This window comes from Nycticebus coucang, chromosome 20, assembly GCF_027406575.1.
Source record: "Nycticebus coucang isolate mNycCou1 chromosome 20, mNycCou1.pri, whole genome shotgun sequence".
NCBI lineage: Eukaryota > Metazoa > Chordata > Mammalia > Primates > Lorisidae > Nycticebus > Nycticebus coucang.
The window spans coordinates 54631377-54652999 of record NC_069799.1 but is presented as its reverse complement, the minus strand read 5'-3'; the positions used below and the strand labels follow the sequence as shown (position 1 = coordinate 54652999).

The following is a 21623-nucleotide window of genomic DNA, read 5'->3' as shown; positions in this document are numbered from 1 at the left end:
AAGAATATGATCTTCAGAAAATAACTGTATTATATGAAACTTGGAATGAATTATCTCATAGAAAAACATTTCAGATAAATTGAGATTATGTGGAACATTAATCTGACAATAATTTTTAACTTCACATTAAATGCTTCCCTATTTATTTTCTAATATCATGACGGTGTCACAAAACGTAATAATGTTAGTGGGAGCAACACTTAAGTTGCTGGTTTTATCAATTGTTTAGAATTTTAGGCTTTTTTATTTTTTTGAGACAGAGTCTCACTTTGTCGCCCTCTGTAGAATGCTGTGGCCTCACAGCTTACAGCAACCTCAAGGTCTTGGGCTCAAGCGAACCTCTTGCCTCAGCCTCCCAAGTAGCTGGGACTACAGGCACCTGCCACAACACCTGGCTATTTTTTAGAGATGGGGGTCCTGATCTTGCTCAGGCTGATCTCAAACTCCTGTGTTCAAGCAATTCACCTATCTCGGCTTCCCAGAATATTAGGATTATAGGCATGAGCTATTGCACCTGGCCTAGAATTTTGTTTTAAAACACAGTACTTTATTTCTCTTAAGAGTCCATTTACATTTTTGTTTTGTTCTAATATTCTTTATCCATGGAACAAAAGCAGCTTTACCATAGACATGCTTTATTTCCCTGTTTTTTTTTTAAACTTTTTTTCAGCTTTTCATTTTTTTAACAGTATTTAAATTTCCTAATACTCGATATCATACAGGTAGGATAATCCCTACGATAATGTAATGAAGGGAGTATGTGTGCCAATGGGAGCGTAGAAACAGGGAAATGATTAATGTCTGTATTCAAATCAAAGGAAGAAGAAACATCTTGGACGTTCAACGCATCAACTGACAGCAAGTGGGCGAAAGCAGATATGTTAATACCAGAAGGTCTGAGGACATTTAAGGTATCAAAGAAAAACAAAAATACTTTTCTTTAAATTGTAAATTTAACTTTTACTTTTATAGTAGTGAAGAATTTATCATCACTGCTAAAGTTAAATCGGCATTTCAATTAGGGATGGAGACTTATGTATTGGGGGAGAGCAATTACCTTCTGTCTTATTTTTATTGTTCCTGGCCCTTCTTGGGCCAAATTTCCCTTGCATGCAGAGACCAGAACGGGTCTACCTGTGTTTAAAGTTTCCTCATTCTCCTTTTGCTTCCTTCCTATCACCAGCATCACCGTACATTGTACCCAGGGCAGGGAACTGCATTATGAGCCAGATAAATAGTAAACTGGTATTGAAATTCAGTGAGATATACTTTGAATGCAATAATTCATGTCTTTATAACACCTGGATAACTCTCCACCAAGATTCATCTGACATATCTATAGGCGCAGTGGGAATTCTGGCTCTAAAAACATGAACTTGAGATGTTGTGTTGTATGTAGAACCATAAGACTATTTATGGGGGTGTGGCTATACAATGATTGCTCGTGTGGATTATGAAACCAATTTCATTCCTTTATGGAAATACTACATTCAAACATTGTTCCAGGTGTTAAAAGGAAGAACCCAAAAGACAGTTTGAGTGTAACTATAGGACCATGCAGACTTTCAGAATTACATATCTTCTGAGGATGGAATTTCTGAACCATTGCCTCTTACAGCAACCTTAACAAAATTGAGGTTTATAGCTCAGCGTATTCAGTTAGCATTTTGGTACTATCTTAATTTTTGTAAGTTGATAATTTATCTTATTATTTTTTCAAAGAGGTACTCATGATTTACTTTCTTTTTTCATAAGTAGAAGACCAAGGACCAAGGTTTTTTTGTTTTGCTTTGTTTTTTTTCTAACTCAAAGATGAAGTAAAATGTAAAGAAAATAAATTGGGTGGCAAGGTGTGGTGGCTCACACCTGTAATCCTAGCACTCTGGGAGGCCAAGGCAGAAGGATCCCTTGAGCTCGGGAGTTTGAGACCTGACTGAGCAATAATGAGATCCTGCATCCACTAAAATTGAAAAATTTGCCAGGTGCAGTGGCACAAACCTGCACTCCCAGCTACTCAGGTGGCTGAGACAGAAAGATTGCTTGAGCCCAGGAGTTTAAAGTTGCTGTGAGCTCTGATGTTGCTACTGCCTTACAGCCCAGATGCCAGCGAGACTATCTCTAAAAACAAACAAACAAAAAAAAGCAATTATTCTAGCTTTCCAAGTACATATGAAATTTAATTAGCTTTTCCATAAAGATGGGCTTTTTAAATTAAAGTATAAACCAATCAATTTTTGAAACCAAAACTGATATCACTTTTATATATCTGATCTCTTATGGCTGTGAAAATACATGGGCAGAGGTCTAGTCATTTTCATATAGATCTAGTCATTTTCATATACATGATATTCATTGCAAAGAAAGTGTATAACAGCATATAAAGTTTTCTTATTATTACATAGGATTTAAATTTTATTTTATTTTGTAAATGAAATCATTGATGTATTTGCAAAGCAAAATTTGACCTTACATAATTCTTCACAAAATATATATTTATCCCTTGTGCCTTTAAAAAAAAAAAAGAAAATCTCTTCAGAAACATTAGGATGGGCCAAACCGAAAGGAGTCAGTCTTTAATCCTAGTAGCTTAGGTTTTCTAAAGTAATGAAAATTTTCTATATCCGCTGTCCAGTATGGTAGCTTCTAGCCATTGAACAATTTGGTTACTATGACTAAAGAACTAAATTTTAATTTTCTTTTAATTAACTTAAATTGAAGTAGTCCTGTGTAGCTAGTGGTACCATATGGTGAGCAGAGAGGTAGTTATCTTTGACATAGTACACTGTTTATACTTATGTACTCTGGGTGCTGACTAACCACTGTTTTTGGTAGAGCTCAAGGAATAATAATACTTTGATATTTTCTTACACTTGATCAGCACTGTATGGTGTTTCACTTGCTGACACAGTGTACCTCCAGAAAAGCTAGCAATTTAATTGAAGAAAATAGGACTTACTTTCTTTAATTGGCACTTTTTTGTTATGAAGGAAATTATTCTTTTATGCAAGTTTAATAGATTTTTATCTTTATTTCTTTAAAATTTCTATTCTTATATTGTATACCTTCCTACTTGCCTGACATTTATTTTCATGTATCTAAATATTAATTTCAGTAGTTCAAAAACAAATCAGATATAGTTACATACAGGTTTTGTTGTGTAAGTTAAGATAATACTTAGCCCTTAAAAATGAAAGAGCTATAAAGGTGATGATCAAGGAACATGTCTGCAGTCAGGGATATTCTAAATGGTTACATGGGACACTGTATTTTGTCAGATCTTATGTAGTTTCTTGGAGGTTCATTAGCTTTGGAGCAAATGTGTCCATCAGTCTTACAGGTTGGGCTGGGCTTATCAAAGAGGAACAAACACCGTTACATGTTGCATTTGGTAGTTTAAACAGATGTTTTTCTCAGTAACTCTATAATCTCTATTATCTTTTGCTTATTTTTGTCTTTGAAAAGAGATTTAAGCTTACAAATTGATCATTTCTTTTCCAAAGATTATCTTTGAAGGTACTATTTTGAGCCAGAAAAGTTTTATTGGGCTTGATCAGCTCCAGGTCTATGCCTGTGGCCAGGACCCACGCAGAAAGCTTTGCTCTGCAGATGAGTTCACGTGTGCTAGTGGTCAATGCATCGCCCAAGAATCAGTCTGTGACTCTCGACAGGACTGCTCTGACGGGAGTGATGAACACCTAGCAACTTGCTGTAAGTGAATTCATGGTTTACTTACATGCTCCAATGCGTGACTGTTCATAGGATTTAAAGTAGGCTTTGTCAGGCCTAGCATAGTGACTCATGCCTGTAATCCTAGCACTCTGGGAGGCCAAGACGGGTGGGTGGACTACTTGAGTTTAGGAGTTCGAGACCAGCTTGAGCAAGAGCGAGACCCTGTGTCTACTAAAAATAGAAAAACCAGTCAGGCATTGTAGTGGGTGCCTGTACATGGGAGGCCAGGGCAAGAGAATCCCTAGGAGGTTGGGGTTGCTGTGAGCTATGATGCCACGGGACTACCCAGGGTGACTGAGTGAGACTCTGCCTTCAAAATAATAATAATAATAACGTAAAATAAAAAAATAAAGTAGCCTTTGTCTATCTGGCTAAGGTGATTTGTATGAAGTAGATGGGTGCTCGTTCTTGCTCTGGAATGATTAGCCCTGTTTCTTCAGAGGTCTCTATGTTAATGTAATGTTTTGGTGGAAGAGTGGAATCTCTTTGTGCCTTTCCAGTGGAGGCACATAGTAGGGGTTGCTAACCTGGACTAGCAGGTTAATTAACCTGCTTTTTTCCTCTCTAACCGGCTATCCTGGGAACTGTTGGGAGAGGGGCAAAGAGAAGATGGGCTGCCTCTGCCTTCGGGGTAGCCTTCATGGCTGCTCACTGTAGAAATTGCTTCAGGCACAACTGGCTTTTAGGCAAGAAGAGAAAGAAAGCCCAGCTCCTTTCTATCAGGCCTTTCTGAAGAGTCTTTGACGGGAGTGGTGATAAGAGATCCCATCACTATTCAAACCTTGTCATATTTCCAATAGAATATAATGTAATGTATAACCCCTGGGATGGCTCTCCTGTGAGTTGACTTATAACTAAGACCCTTGCATCTCTTTAGAAACCCTGAATTCCAACGATATGGATCCAATTTTTATTTCACAAACAATGGGCTTTTTGAAAAGTATTAAAATTTTGACATCATTTTAGTATGGTGTTTTATTTTAGAGAGCTAGTTTGTTGAGCTGAGGGAAATATCATAGTAACATATACATATTACCTTGTTAATTAAAATCTCCATGTGATGTGCTTCTTTTGATGGGTAAGTCCAGGCTGCAGTGATTCTCAGCGACCCACAGGAACTGTATTAAAGGGTTGTGGCATTAGGAATGTTGAGAACCACTGATTTAAGAACAAGGGAGAGGAACATGAGGAAATTCCCTGCTGGCCTGTTGGTAAACAGCAATCTGGTTAATTTCTCAAACACTTAGCTTTAAACCAAATGATCTATAAACTGATATCTATAAACAATGGAGTTTGGGGGCAGCTTTCTTTCATTCAAAAAGAACAAAGAGAGGACAGTTTATTTTCTCTAATATGAGTATGTCAGGCTCCTTTCTGTGCTTTATTTAATTTTTAACTGAGAATCAGGTACTTTTCTCTTGGGGAAATTCATCTTTCTAAACAGTTTCTATGACTCTTAATTTCAATAACTGGAAGAAAATGTAATTTCCCTTGTAATAAGTCATTCTTCTCTCCCTTTAATTTGTTTTCTTAAATCTCACTCAGAGCATTAGTAAATATTTTAGCATTTGATTTTTGACATATTTTTCCATTTCTCTTCCTTTGCTGCTGTTTTATTAATTATTTAGCTGGTATTTTTCTGATTCAATGGATTTTGATACCATTCCTCTATTTTCTTTGGGTAAATACAGCAATAGGTAACTTTTTAATCTTTTTGATCAACAGAAATAATCATTGTATTCATTGATAGTTCAAGTATTCATTTTTAGTTTTTCAAGATTTCCAAATAATTTAACCTCATCTGTTCAAAGAAAGCCTGTCATGTTTTCTTGACAGGGATTCACTTAATATAGGTGATAGCATTTAAAAGTAGTCATAGTACATATAAAATATATACATATACTTATGCATATATTTTGATGCCAACATGAGAATATTATGTAAACACTTTTTCTCTGAAGAAATAATTTACATAGATTTGAATAATTAGAATGGGTATACATTTATGCTATTTTGCAGAAACGTATTTATTTGTGCAAAGAGACACATGAGTACATACATTTTTCTAAAACAAGAGAGGCTTTCCTCTGAAATTCACAACCACGTCAAAACATTTTACACACATTTTTAAATTTGTTTTTTACCAATTTAAATTTGTAATACAAAGTTTTTTTCATAAGTAAAGATTCTAAGTTGATGAGCCCCTCAAAATGCCTTTCTATCTTCTTTTCCGCACACTTTAGAATGAGTGTCTAGGACAGTCTACCTTGTCCGGGCAGTTTGAATAGATAAAGACTACTTGGCATGTTCTGGAGAACGAGTCAGCACGAACCCGTGAGGATTGTCAGGTGGTACTCTTCAGTCTGTGTGTTCCCCAAAGGCAGACTCATCAGGTGTGCTTGCATGGTCCAGTTGCCCTTACTTTGGGCACTATTTTAATATATGCAGTTACTGAGCCTCCCAGCCCAGAGGTTGTTCAAATGCAGTTAATTGTCAAGGGCTAGTGGGTTTTGCTACTGGTTTGCAGCTACAGAAAACTCTGCAGATTGGAGCCCCAGCATCACCGGGGAGCTTGCCCAAAATGCAGAACCTCAGGCCTTCACCAGCCCTGTAGACCCAAAGGCTGCATTGTGATAACATCCCAGGTGACTTGCGTGTTAAACTTTGAGAACCATTGTGCCAAAGTGACTTCAAAAATGAAGACAGCTGAGGGAAGAAACAGATGGTGTATAAAAATGTTGACAAAAGCTAAAGGCAAACGAGTCATCAGCCTCTCAGTATAGAAGTGAAAATGCTCATTCCTGCACTAGTACCTAAGAGCATTACCAAACAGTAGATTTTTTGACATTTACTAACATGACCCTGTGTAAAAATAAGGACAATTAAGAGGAAAATACATCTGCACTTTCTGTTCATTGCCGTTTTAATCACAATAGCCAAAATACAGAAACAACCTAAGCCTCTTGGCAATGGATTAGGGATAAAACCCAAGAGATGGTGTATAAATATACACACTAACCCAGCGTGGAAAGTTACTCAGCAGTAAAAAAGAGGTGAGTCCTGCCCTGGGCAACAACAAGGATGAGCCTGAAGGGCATTCTGCTAAGTGAAGTAAGCCAGACAGAGGGAGATAAATTCTGCACGAACAATCTTATAAGTGCGGCCTAAAATAGTGGACCTCATGGAAACAGAGCAGATGAACGGTGCTTGCCAGAAAATTTGTTAAGTGGAAAATGGGAAGATGTGGGTCCAAGGGGAGAAACTTAGAGTTAGAAGATGAATAATTTCTGGGGATCCAGCGTGCAGCATGGTGACTATAGTTAATAACACTTTATCCTTGAAGTTAGCTGCGAAAGTGGATCTTAACTGTTCTCACCACACACACGTACACACACACAGGTTACTATGTTAATCAGCTTTCCTGTGGTTAGTATTTCACCATGTACATTGCACACCTTACAAAGATACCATTTTGTCAATTATATATTAATAAAATTGGAAAAAGTACTGAAATATATATGGAACATATTTTAAAATATTTTTACCAACTCAACTGTAATATGTGCCATACATATGGAAAGGTATACATTGGGAAGCTGAACGATTTGTGCGGAAAATGTATCCAATTTTCACACACCTGCTGTGATAAGAGTGAGCCTTGGGTACATGATGCTAGTTTAAACTAGCCAGGTGCAAAAGGACAGATATGTGATGTACCCAGAGCAGTCGAATTCATAGAGACAGAAAGTATGATGGTGGTGACCAGGGGCTGAGGAGAAGATGAAGTGGAAGTTAGCGTTTAATGGGGATGGAACTTCAGTTTGGGAATATGAGTAAATTCTGAGGATGGCTGGTGATGACAGTTGCACGACAATGGGAATTTACTTAATGCCACAGAACTTCACAGTTAAAAATTGTTAAAATGTTAAATTTTATGTCATGCATATCTTACCACAATAAGATATATCCATATCGATATACAAAATGTTTATTAATTACATACAGGAAAAAATATATGCATATTAATTTTAACTGTTGTGTTCCAAAAAAGATGGAAGAATGGATACATCTGTGTTTGAATCAGAATAGTTGGGGAAATTTCATGAATAAAATGGTTTTGTAAATTGTAAGAGTTTTCAGAACACTTAAAATGCTAATATGAATTGTGAATCGTCAAAGGTCAAGTGAAAGAAGATGAAACCTTGAATCTTGTGCAGTGCATTCGATTTTTACTATAATATGGTTTCTAGAGGTCTTTCATATGTGTGTGTGTATACATATATATATATATATATTTTTTTTTTTTTTTGCAGTTTTTGACCGGGCTTGGGTTTGAACCTACCACCTCCGGCATATGGGGCCAGCGCCCTACTCCTTTGAGCACAGGCACCGCCCAGGTCTTTCATATTTTACAAATTATTGAGTGCTAAAAAACTTTCTGAGGGAAATGGAAATACCAGTATACAAGTTTTGTATGGCAATGATACTAGTGGGTTCTCAATATGTATTAAAACATCATCATATTAAAATCTAATATTTGCTCATTAAATAAAATGTTCCACATTCACTTCTCATACGTAGATTTATCTTTATATCTTAGAGAACTGATTTACTTTTGGAAGATTCACAAAATATTTTACTTTTCATGATCTAGTTTTCTCAGCTGCCCCGATGAAATTATTTTTCTTCTGCTTTTCTGCTATAGTACTTAAATATGCAAGGGAAAGCTTTGTCATAATCTGAAAGTATTGCTCTAACTGATGAACTCTGAGTGAAATTTATCTAAAATTGTGAACAATATCATATTTTATACTTTGCTTAGAAATGGTGAAATGTATTCTGTAATCACAGAAGGTTAAAACAAAAGCAGCTATGTAATCAAAATCACCGTTATTATCAATATACTGTATTTAGAACAGGAAGAGCTGATTTTTTAGATTTTACAAATATTTAGGATTAACACATGTGATAGTTGCCAGAATATGTTTGATATACCTGGGTTTCTTCAGATAATTTATAACTTCACATCAAACTTTTTGAATTATGTAAGGGAGATATTAATGGAAGAATCTCAGCTTAGGCAGTATGAATTTGATTTATGTTTTATAGTTCAGTTAAGCTCTAGAATATTTAGCTTAAAAGAAAAATCCCTTGATGGGCATAAGAAGAAATGTCATTGGTAGAAACAGCTGAGCAATTCACCAAGATTTTTAGCAAGCTGAATTATACCATATTGCTTTCAAATATCTTTGTGGTGATGGATTTCAAAATTTAATTTTGATTATTTAAGGACCAGTGGTGTTTAGTATTCTGGAAAGCATGGTGATTGACATTTTAGATTTTAAATAAAATAGATTTTTAGATTTTAAAATAATATTAAAATATTTTTAATAAATGTATTATAGTAAAATATTTTTACTAAATATAAATATGTGTTTAGTAAATATATATTTCAAACATGTATTTGAAAGCAAATATTTATTAAATGAAATATATTATTAAAATATTTTATTTCATTTCATTTCATTTCAATTATTTTTTTTTTTTTGAGACAGAGTCTCACTCTGGTGCCCTGAGTAGAGTGCCATGGCATTATAGTTCACAGCAACCTTAAACTCCTGGGCTTTAATGATCCTCTGGCCTTGATTTTTCTATTTTTAATAGAGATGGGGTCTTGCTATTGCTCAGGCTGGTCTTGGACTCCTCAGCTCAAGTAATCCACCTGTCTCGGCCTCCCAGAGTGTTAGGATTACAGGCATGAGACACTTCACCTGGCCATGATCGATATTTTAATTGATATGATATCTAGGTAATGGAAGAAATGATTTGAACTATTGTGAATCCAAATTTCAGTATTTAATCTACAGTTAACTTCATCTTGAAATTTTCTTCATATCTTTGCAGACAAGTGACACAGGATCACTTGTGAAGATTCTGTCTAAGTTTTGGTTATGTGGAACTTCCCATTTTCATACTCATTGGTCTTACTGCGATTTCACACCGTTGCCTTGTTGGAGAAATAGAATGGTGTCTTTGGTGGCCATCTGCGTGAAGATGGTGGTTGTTTGTCTGGACTTGCTTCACTGTGTAGTGATGTATCATTGACTGCCCCAACAGAGCAATGCTGAATTTATTACCCAAACAGGGACAGCGAGAAGGGAAAGGAGAGGTTTTAATTATTACGCTAGGACAACAGGCGTACTCTGGGCACTCCTGAGCCAGGCCAAGGGAGTGGTGGACATTCTATCCACGGAAGACTTTCTGTCACAGGGAATACCTCTCTAGGAATTGGGGTACCTTGGCCAGTGAGGGTGTGGTTTCCTTGGTCAAGTCCACGCCAAGAATGTGGAACTTACAGTACATTTTAGAGGTCATGGAAATACTTTGAATATTTCTTTACTCCACCAACTGACTTAGAGAAGCTGGGAGATATCCTAGAAGGTGCCCAAGCTCACAGAGGACCAAGCTGGGAGGTGGCCTTGAGCCCAAGTTCAAGAGGACCAAGGAACTAGACCTATGAAGGAGATAGTCATCATTATAGGTTCTTGTGACTGTGTCAAAACCCAGAAGTGGCTCTCCTTTGGGGAATAACTTTTTATCAATAGCCATATCATATAAACTCTGTAGCCAGAGCTGAGAAAAGAAAAACACATCTAGAGCAGAGGAAAAAAAAAACAAAACAGTGTCCAAGACCAGTAGATTCCAGTGAGGTTCATGTGTGAACTGCTCTTCCTTATCGTTTTGGTGACCTGTTAGGTAATATGTAAGGGGTTTTCTTTTTGTGCTTAATTTTGCTTTTGGGAAAATCCATTCAGAGGTGAAAATAATATTTGCTTTCAACAAAAGAAATGGTGCACCAAAATCTGACAGTCCTCCCAGCTGGCCCTGGGGCACCAGCAAATATAAAATTGTCGGTCCTTGGAGTGCCCAGTTCGACATCCGGACATCCAGTGAACACTGGATTTTAGCACTGTGGTTGGTTGAATTTGCAGACATGGAACCCATGGATACAACCAGTTGACTGCCTGTCTCTTTTAATCCAGGCAGCCCTGTTTATAGAGATTTGAAGATCCTTTGATTATTAAGATACAGTGAGCTTATTCAACATGCCAGTTAAATTGGTCATGTTATGTAAGTTAAAAAAGAAGTATAATGGTTAGAAGCAAGCGCATGGTGATAGGTTCTTTGTGATTGTGAGACAAAGTCCCTACTTTGAAGAGGTTTCATAGTATAATATTTGGTGTCCAACCATCTTAGCTAAAAAGTCTAAATGATCCATTTACTAAAATTTACCAAAAGCAAATTGTTTACTATTGCTTCATTTTTTCCTTGAGGATAATTATATTTACTATGGAGGATATTGGTGACAACTAAGATTAATGTATATAAAATATTTGGAATTCAATGGGAACATGTGTATTGTTACTAAAAATGAGAGCATGGGGATCTTAGAGATCTTATCAAACTTGGAGGCTTTCAGAAAAAAATTTTACTGTCCTTTCACCCCACACTGTTATGAAAATGCTTTGGCATAAAGAGGAATTTTTTGGAAATAGGTTTTAAAATTAATTGTGTTACTTTATCCTTAAAACTGTTATCTAAGATAGTCTGATACTGTAATTTTTATTTTAGGAAAAGAAAATTTAAGCACATAAAAACTAATTTCTGGAAAGCACATATCAATTTATTAGAGTGTCTAGTTAACTGTTGTCCAGTCCTCTGAAACCTCAGCTATTGTTTTTTCATGAATTTGGTGTCGAATCTGGGAAAGATGCTTGTGAAACACACCCCCAATCCTGATTTTCTCTAGAGCTCATTTTTCTATGATAAGTATAGTATTTGTGAATTTATCTAGTTAGTTATTAAAAGAAGACGACTCAGTTCAGAATATCTAATTTACCTGCAATGGCTAGGCATTTTCTTTGGAAAAACGAAAAATAGAATATGAAATGAATATAGAGTTCTTCAGGTGTCCAGAGTTGATTTAAATTCCCTTCTGTCAAGTGGATTTGAAATGAGTTGTTCGCTGAGATACTCCAGAGTTGCAAAACAGTGGAGATGGCCAACTAGGATGACAACTGCCAGGCTTATAGATGGAAGCATGTGGAGGGGCCAGCCTCTCACCCACCTGGGGAATTGTGTGAGGCTGGGAAAGAAGCTCCATTCTGATAAGCAGAGACGTCCACTAGCAAGCAGAATGACCGTGCTGAGCTCAGCTGACTGGCTGGAGGGCAGAGTCAGTGACTCACTGAGCACTCGTTTCATTTACCTTCATCCAGTTTCTTTTCCACCCATAACAGCAAATCATCTCACCTGCGACTTTGAGTCTGGTTTCTGTGGCTGGGAGCCATTTCCCTCCGAAGATTCCCACTGGGAGATGGTGAAAGGATTGAGCAATGGAGAAGACCATTTGCCCAAAGCTGATCACATGGAGAACGTGAATCATGGTAGGACATTTTCCTCTTCAAAAAAAAAATTAATTTTCTTTCTTTCGTGTCATGAAATGATATCGTGTATTTTCCTTTCCCTCTGTAGACTAAATGAATGAAACTCTGGCTTGGCTTTCTTTAAAACCTCCTGACCAGTGTAACAATTAGTGGCTTGAGTTTCCCCAAAGGAACACGGCTTTAACATTTCTGCTGTTGCATTTTTTAAAAGTTTGGGCTGAAGGCATTAAGAATGGGGAAAGTTTTCCGATAATTCTAGTTGCCAGGAATCAGGTACAGTAAACTTGCCTTCTTTGTAGAGCAATCCAATTTTTTTTTGCAAAACAGAAAGGAAAATAGTCTAATCTTCTTTCTGGGAACTGAGAAGAGAGATTTAGCACTATCTACAAAGTAAATATACAAATACTTGAATGCAATTTAATCATTCTTCAGGCTTCTTGAGAACAAATAATCTTACATCTTACACATATATACTTTTATCTACCATTAGTTTACATATCCTCTCAAAATACAGCAGCCACAACTACACATAGCATTTTAATAAGGGTTTGTGAAACTCCAAAAAAAAACAGAAAAAGGTTTGTTCTTGTGTTTTGTTTTTTTTTTGGTTTTATTTACATTTATATGGGATCAGATATTGCTCTTGAACGTTGGTGTCATACTAACTTTATAATAACACAACTGTTTTGTAGATCCCTTTTTATGCTCATTGAACATTATCCTGTTGTTGTTTTTTTTTTTTTTTTTGAGACAGAGTCTCACTCCATTGCCCTCTGTGGAGTGCTGTGGCATCACAGCTCACAGCAACCTCAAACTCTTGGGCTCAAGTGATCCTCTTGCCTCAACCTCCTGAGTAGCTGGGACTACTGATGCCCATATAACACCCAGCTATTTTTAGAGACGGGATCTTGCTCTTGCTCAGGCTGATCTTGAACTCCTGAGCTTAGGCAATTTACCTGCCTTGGCCTTCCAGAGTGCTGGGATTACGGGTGTGAGCCACCACACCCAGACATCTGTTACTACACATTACTCCTTGCAGCCTATGTCAAAAATAAGTTTTGATTGTGTCTTTAATTACAGCCATTAGAAATCGGGATTGATGAATTTGAGGCCATGAAGGGAGGTGGTGGGAAATGAGCAGAGAGATTATGACCATCTCTCTAGTCGCTGCCGCTATAAACCCAGTTTGTTGTTCAACAGTGCAATTAAGTCCTTAATTTTTGCTTTTGTGCCAATGAGCCTTATTTTTTCTTTAAGATTTTGTGGCAGAGTGGATGAAGTTTAAAGTTTAAAATAGAAAGGGGAAAATTAATAACTGGAACTATCTAGTAATAGCACACTTTCTCTAAGCCCACATACGGTTTTATTTATTTATTATTTATTTGTTCAAGCCAAATTATTAATTACATAGCATAAGCCACACCTGGATGGACTGAGATGGAACCTGTGTTCCTTGCTTTTGAGGTGAGCTCAGTTGAGTAGCTGAAGCAAAGAATTGCCGTAGGATATGCTAAATGCTTTGTGGGGCACGCAGGGTGATTCAGATTGATTCCAGACGCCTCACTAAAGGAGACGACCCCTGAACTGAGGGCAGCAAAAAGTGGAAAGTATTCAGAAAGGCAAAAGTAAGAAATCGAGGAGAGATGGCAGAACCCAAGGAGAGGTGGCAGGGAATGTGCCCTCGTTAGAGGAAATATTCCCAAAGAGGATGGAGAGGTGTAAGTAGTTCTGATAGACAGTTGGAAATGATTGGACAGGGAGAATAGAAATGATGGGCCGGAGAGGAAGGAAAGAGACTTTAGTGAGTACCTAGGAATTCAAAATTGATCTTGAGTATGATAATGACCAATTAGTCATGATAAAGCAGGCAACACATTGGATTTGTTCCAAAACCAGAAACTGTCTTGGCTGAAATAAGGGTGGCGAGAGAGTGAAAGAGTGAAGGGGAGACAAACATTGATATGTGGAAGTTCTATCAGGATGACGAAGGCCTAAGCCAAGGCCAGGGATTCCTGAAAGGAAGCTGCTGTGACCACAGTGTGTCCTGGTGGCTCCATGTGACTCTGCCATAACAGAGGGGAAGAGCATGAGCTATCCAGGGTCTTAAGTCACCATGTTGATGCTGTACAGGTTGCCACACACCAGTGTGGTTTAGCTTTGTTAGCTACAAAACAGGGAAACAAAAGTATCTTCCATGAAGAGTTGTTATACGGATTTGCCGCGCCCACGGCATTACCGCCGAAGCGAGGCGGTGCTGTGGCAGTCTTTAAAATTTATTACTTTGTCTTTCTTTAGCATAGGTCTGTGTGTTCTGATACTAATCACAATGTGCTTTCTCAGGGCTGGACCCATTGCACTGCAGGATGAGATAAGGCACGAGTTTGCTAGACTCAGTGCCGCCTATAAGTCAGGCACTAAGACATTTAAGTAATAAATACCTTCACAGTAAATACCAATGATTTTAGACAATGTATAGATGATTTGTTACAAGAAGAATCATTTATAACTAGAATAGACAATGATCCTATACAACTCAAAATAAAACAATAACGCACAGGCAGGGAAAACAGGACAGACAAAGACATTTCTAAGCACGTAGGAATGCCTATGACACGCCTTTCCTGGTAACCACACACAATACCTTATCAGACACACTTTCCCCTCTCAAATCAAGAAAATATCTAAATCGCCACAATTACCTAAAAATCCTTATGAAGGAATATATGATGAAATTGGAACACGCTGGGTTGTGTATGAAGGGGAAGTGAGAAATTATACCAGTCTTCTTCTTTTTTCTTTTTGAGCGATTAGCTAGAGAACGCAAACCTTGTTATCTCTAGAAAGAGGAAGGAGTAGACAATTTCACAACCATGCTGAGACCAGCTCTTTTGTAGTGAGTTAAACTTTGTACTGTTTATTTTAGGTATGCTTTTGACTGTTATCAACTAGGAACAGAGACAGAGTAGTTAAATTGTTGTTAAAAATATCTAGAACAATCAGAACTTACCTAAACACAAAAACTGCAACCGTAAAGGAAAAATCTGTAACTTTCCCACTAACTCAAAATAACTCTTGTGTAACCTATGACGCCCCCTGCCTGTAAGAAAAAGTGTATAAGTACTTGCATGCCTGCACAGTAAAGTTACAGCTGCATACTCCGACCCGTGGTGTGTCAGACTGTCATTCCTGCGCCGACCTCTCAACCTTCCTCGTTCCTTCTCCCTGCTCTCCCTCGGACTGAAGCCCACCGACTGGGTGGTCCGCGGCACGGATTGAAGAAACAACACCTGTCAAGGTTTTGTATACAACAAGAGCTCAGTAAACATTAATATTTTTTGTCCATTCTACTAGGAACGTCAGGAATACCACCAGGCTTGACAATTGGAAAAGACATTTATAATTCCCCTTCAGACTCTTGCCCTCTCATAATTATACTTTATTATGATTTGTGCAAAAAATATTCTAATAGGGCACCTGTGTTCATATTGAAAGACCCATTCTTCTTTTCCTGTGATACAAAGAATGTTCAAAGATAACAAAAGAATTGATAAAATTGGGGGCAATTGTTATAACTCAGAGTGAGGGGGACCTAGATATTATAGTCTTTCTTATTTTAGAATGTGCTAATCCCCCCAAATAAAAAGAATAGATCCTGGAGTCCACACCTTTTTAGCTGTGATTACTGTTACCGTTCCTTAAGATAGTCAGTAATGGTCTTAAAGAGAGAATGAGGAAGAGATAAAAAAAAAAAAAAATCCCAAACAGGACTAGAAAGAGAGAGGAGAGTGACATGGAAATTTCTGGGGGATACGTTGAGTTAGTCTGACAGGTTCAATATCTAAGACCAGTGAATTCTGGCACATTTTGTTCTTAGAGAGGTGAGGAATATTGATTACAGCTTTTAAAACTATTTAATCTCCAGCAGTTTTTCTTAGCCATGCTAAGTACTACGTACTCCTGTACGTAGTATTTTATAAAAGCTGAGTGGGTTGATAATTGTTCTTTATTTCTTTGTTTGGTTTTTATAATCCATCTTTGTTTTCTTTCTCCTTTTTGCATGGCTTCTATCTTCCATTCCTAGCTCCCTTGATAAACGCCCACCCAAATAATTCATGTTCACTGTCTCATATTTTTATCTATGATCAGATAATCAGACACAGATATGTACATAGTAGGTAATGTACAAATTCTAAATTATGTTTGCGATTGCATATTTTGTCAAAAATATAATGTCATATTGTATCTATTGTCCTTATCTTGCTCATGACAATTCTTCCAAGTAGCAAATACAGTCTACTATTTTTTATTTCTTATGTTAAATTGTAATTTTTTTCAGTTTATTTTTTAATTTCAAAATGTTCAGGGGGTATAAATGTTTTAGGTTATATGGATCATTTTTGTGAGACAGTTATAACTCAGAGCAAGGGACATTATAATTTTTCTAAAATTATTTATGGGTATAAAATTATTTCTTAAATGTAATCTTACTTGTATTTCACTGAACGGCGACCTTTTCAAATGTTTTCAGCTCCTCTATTTATTTTGCAACTTTCCGTATAGAGGTTTTCTAAATCTTTGGCTAAAATTTTCCTAGGATTCTGTAGCTATTATAAATGTAAGTTTTTATCAAGTGTTTATTTTGGTTGTTGCTGTTGTATAGATAAACAGTTTTGTTTTTTTTTACAAAAAATATTTATCTTATATTTAGTGACCTTGCTAATATTATTTAATGGCTAAGAACTTATATATATGCATGTATAAAAATATATATGAATATATTTTTATTTTCTAGGTTCACAATTTTGTCTGCAAATAATGATAATTTTCTTTCTTGCTTTCTACATAGTAAGACTTCTAATTTTTTGTTATTGCTTTGTGTATTGAATTGACACTCTAGAAAAATGTTGAGTAAAACTGATGATAGTCACTAAACATGTCTTATTTCTGTCTCAGGGGAAAAGCTGTCCATAGTTTGACCTTAAGTGTCACAATTGCTGAAAAATTGCTGTCTTAGTCAGATAAGAAAATTCCCTTCTATGCATAGTATGCTAAGTTTTTCTTTTTGAATAATGTATATATGTTAAAATATGTCAAATGTTTTTCATTTGTTATTATGATCATATGATTATCAGATATTTTTGTTTATAAGGTAAATTGAGTTTTCGAATATTAAACCCTTCTTGCGTTCCCAAACCAAACCTCACTGGGTTTGTTTTATTTATTTATTATTTATGCTATTATTCTGCATGGTAATGTTCCTTTATGATTTTTACATGTATATTCAATATACCAACTGTCCTCTAACTTTCTTAAGACATGTAAAGTGTAACTACTAGGGGAAGGCATCGGTGCCTGTGGCTCAGTTGGTAGGGCCCCGGTCCCATATACCGAGGGTGGCAGGTTCATAACCCTGCCCCGGCCGAACTGCAAACCAAAAAATAGCTGGGTGTTGTGGCGGGTGCCTGTACTCCCAGCTACTCTGGAGGCTGAGGCAAGAGAATCACTTCAGCCCAGGAGTTGGAGGTTGCTGTGAGCTGTGTGAGGCCACGGCACACAGGGCCGAGGGCCATAAAGTGAGACTCTGTCTCTACAAAAAAAAAAAAAAAAGAAAGGGGTGAGGTCAAGGCAAAGGTGAACACTTTAACCCAGGGGACAGTGTACTCCATTCTTTAATTTTTATACTACTATTTTAGTTATGTCACCACTATAGGGTATGTGGGTATGTACGAGCTTTGCAATCAACAACTCTGATTATCAGCAATATACTCCTTGCTTTTACCAAGAACAAACTTCGTAGTAAACTCCATATTTCTCTGAACTCAGTACTTTCTTCAAAGCAGGCTTGTAAGAAAATGAATCCAGGAACATATTTCTAGAAGTCCCTGCATCTGGGGTCAGAGTTCAGACTCTCTTTATCCAGTAATCTGTACATATCAATTTAAACAATAGTATCCACTTTCCAACCACTTGGCTAAAATGTTCTCATCAGGATAGCACTTAGCTTCCAAGTCAATTTTCAATGACTTAATGTTTTCAGACTGCCATCTTTTCATTTATAAATATGTTATCTATCTTGGTCCATTTAACCAGAGAGTTTATAGTCTCCTACAAGGTTTTATAATGTTCTTCATGTAAATCTTGTGCCTTTTGTTATTAAATTCATTTCTACATATTTTTGATTATTATTTGGAGTAGAGCATTTCTCTCCTTTTCTATATCTAGAGTCCTGTTATTAAAGTAAATAAAAATATTATAAAAATATTTTTCTCTTTCTGTTTACCTAACCAAATTCTCTTAGTAATGTGTGTCATTATTTAAAACAATAGAATACTTCGAGGTTTCTATTTTTACGATTATATTATTGGTAAAATGTAGAGAACTTTATCTCTCCTTTCTATAATGTCTACTAGATATTTTATTTCCTTAACTACTAGTATACTCACTAAACCTTTTAAGCTGATTAGAGTTTGTTGTTTGAAATTTTTGGCTGTTTTTCACAGTTTTCTCAATAGTTAGGTAAGATTCTGTAATTTTACTCTTTAATTTGTTGATATAACTATGTTGCTAGAGCTCCCAAATTAAACCAAAGGCCCATTCTTGGAAAGCTCAGATTGTTTAGAGCACACTATTTTTTTATAAGAAATTTCAAATTTATTCAATAATTCCTAAGTTAACAATATTTGTGTCTATGATCTCAAATGAGATTGATGTATGGGTTTTATTTTTTTGTCCTATTTTTATCAGTGTTTTTTTAATTAAAAATACTCTGATCATAAAGGAGTTGAGGAGCTCTCAGTATTTTCCTAACATATGAGATACCTTGAATAATGAAGATATTTGATTTTTAAAAATTAAATAAAATTTAGCTATAGGATCACACCTTTCTTATTAGGTTTTCTTTCTTTCATCACTTTTTGGGTTACTTTTGTAGTCTAACCAATTTATTCAAGCCTTTTGCTCCTTTTAGATGTTGGAATCTAAGGGTATAAATGTCCACTTTCATTAACAGCCTGTTTAAAATTGTGTATATAATTTTATTTTATTTATTTTTTTGCAGTTTTTGGCTGGGGCCAGGTTTGAACCCGCTACCTCCAGTATATGGGACCAGTGCCCTACTCCTTTGAGCCACAGGCGCGGCCCCTGTATATTATTTGAAATGACTGGGGTAGCAAGCCCTTTGAATATTGGTTAATTTTCTTTTGGAATTTAGATTCTTCTTTTAATAAATATTCAGTCGAGTCTTTACTTGAATCTGAGATTTTTTTAAAGTAGAATATTTTCCAAAATTACCTTTTCCTACTCTGTTCTTCTATAGGTGAAACGTGAAGAATTTAATGAATTTTCAAATACTGTTTTCCTTTATTCTTAGTTTGGAATTCAGGAACCGTGACCTTGATCCTTCCCAGTTGGTTTTGAGATTTAAAGCCAACAGACACTGGATTTTTTTCCTTCTCTACTCAGAGATGACACTGCTGACTCGCCTACTTGGTTGTTTGACCAAACATGGTGGAATCACTAAAATATTTTAATTTTGAAATACCTTCATTTCTGTCCAGTCAGCATTGACCTGTACCTGGGAAAATCACTCTTTGCATGTGGTATTTTCCATTAGAAATACTTGGCTTTTCAAGTTGCCCATCGCTTTGTCATTATCAAAGGGCAAGATCAGACCTTGACAGTGTTTGGCATGGCCTTCCGTGTGGGTTTTCAATATTGAATGAAGGTCCTCCTGGCAGCAGCTCAGAATGTGTGATCCTGTAAGCTGCTAAGAGATGTTATCCTCCTGCACATCTGCCACAAGCACATTCACTGTAGCTAAAAATCTAAAAGCAGTTATTTTGATAATGTTCAGATTAGATCTTTAATTAAGCTTTTATCCCCTCCAGCACAGACAACAATATTAAACGTGTAAGCCCCCGGAGAAACCACACTCTTTCTACCGGCCCATACCCTTCTGTACTTTGTGAAAGAATATTAAAAACAAAAGATTTTATAAAGGCCTGTCAAATATCTAATTGTAAGTTTGGAAGCTTCATTTAATTTCAAACCCTAGGACACGAGTGAAGCCAATGAAAATGTCTGGGTGATTTGGACCAACAGCTTGTTTTTAATTTGATTGGAGATTTTTAATGTTATACATATCAAAATACTTTTCAGACCTTAATGGTAAATAAATAAAAACATAAATTTTCTTTATATGTTGAACAGTTGAATGCGGACAAGGGTGAAGAGCTGGAGCACAGAACTGCTGCCTGTGTGGTAGAACTTGTATCCAGATGATGTGACTTCTTCACAAATTGTTTTGCAGGATCATTTATTTATGTTGAAGCACGTCGATCCCCTGTGGTGGCCAAGCTCGGAAGTCCTATCCTTACACAATTGCTCTCTGCCTCTGCCCCATGTCAGGTAATCAACTGTTCCGAATTTCCGTTGATCATTCTGTGGTTGTAAATCACTGGACTCGGGTCACTCTGCTAGTAAAAGTCTGCCATGTTTTATGGTCAAGTTCATGATGAACTAAGAGATTTATGTGACCTATTTCAACACGAAATGCCTTGTCCTTTTAGAAGATCATTTGCAACATGTTAACGAGCACCACTTTTTGGCAGGGGGGCCTATTAAAGAAGCTTTCTACTATTTTATACTCTTTTCACCTAGTTCTTTGTATAACTTAAAGCAGTGGATACATGTTGCTAAAATGACTTGTTCTTTTGGTAAACAATGTTAATTGAGTAAAATAATGTTATCTAAGTGCTTGTGGAAAGAAAGGTGAAAGGGTGAAGAGAGATAAATATATGCAAGAAAAAATACGGTTGACTCTGTAAGTTGACCACCTGAGGGATGGTAACAAACTGGTCAACACGTGAAGATAGTCAACATAAGAAAATAGGCCTCCTGTTCCGATGTGCACATGTGGTGCATGTCCGATCTGTGAACATGAGGTCAACTTAAGAGATGGTCGGTGTAGGGAGGTGGTCAACAATGGGGGTTCTACTATAATTACATTTACTGAAAATGTATTTTTCCAGTAAGTCCTCTGGTGCCGGGTAAACACAGACCAAGTACCCATCTCATTTCAACAGTGAAAATCAGGATTTAGGAGTAGTACTGGCTCAAACCTCAGTTTTGCCACTTACTAATGGTGGTGCAGACAATTTGTACATTCTCTTTGGGGTTCAATGCCTCCTTCACACATGATGAGGATTAAAATGTGATTAAATGAAGCATCTGGCAGAGCATTTGGTTCAAGGTAGGTATTCAGGTAAACATACTTCCTTTATTATTTTTTTTTCTAGACAGTTTCATTTTGTCCCTGTGGGTAGAGTGCTGTGGCATCATAACTCACAGCAACCTCAAACTCTTGGGCTTAAGCAATCTTCTTGCCTCAGCCTCCCAAGCAGCCGGGACTACAGGCATGCATCATGACTCCTTGTTTTCAATTCGGTT

At 36.6% G+C, this 21623-nt stretch overlaps 1 protein-coding gene across 1 annotated transcript in view; it reads left to right on the top strand.

Moving 5' to 3' along the window:
- MALRD1 (MAM and LDL receptor class A domain containing 1) overlaps positions 1-21623 on the top strand; it is a 513794-nt gene that overhangs the window by 53236 nt on the left and 438935 nt on the right. Inside the window, exons 9-12 of the mRNA XM_053573250.1 lie at positions 819-911; positions 3501-3708; positions 12030-12176; positions 20485-20582. Of these exons, the coding sequence (XP_053429225.1) occupies positions 819-911; positions 3501-3708; positions 12030-12176; positions 20485-20582 (546 nt within the window). The remainder of the gene's footprint in view (positions 1-818; positions 912-3500; positions 3709-12029; positions 12177-20484; positions 20583-21623) is intronic.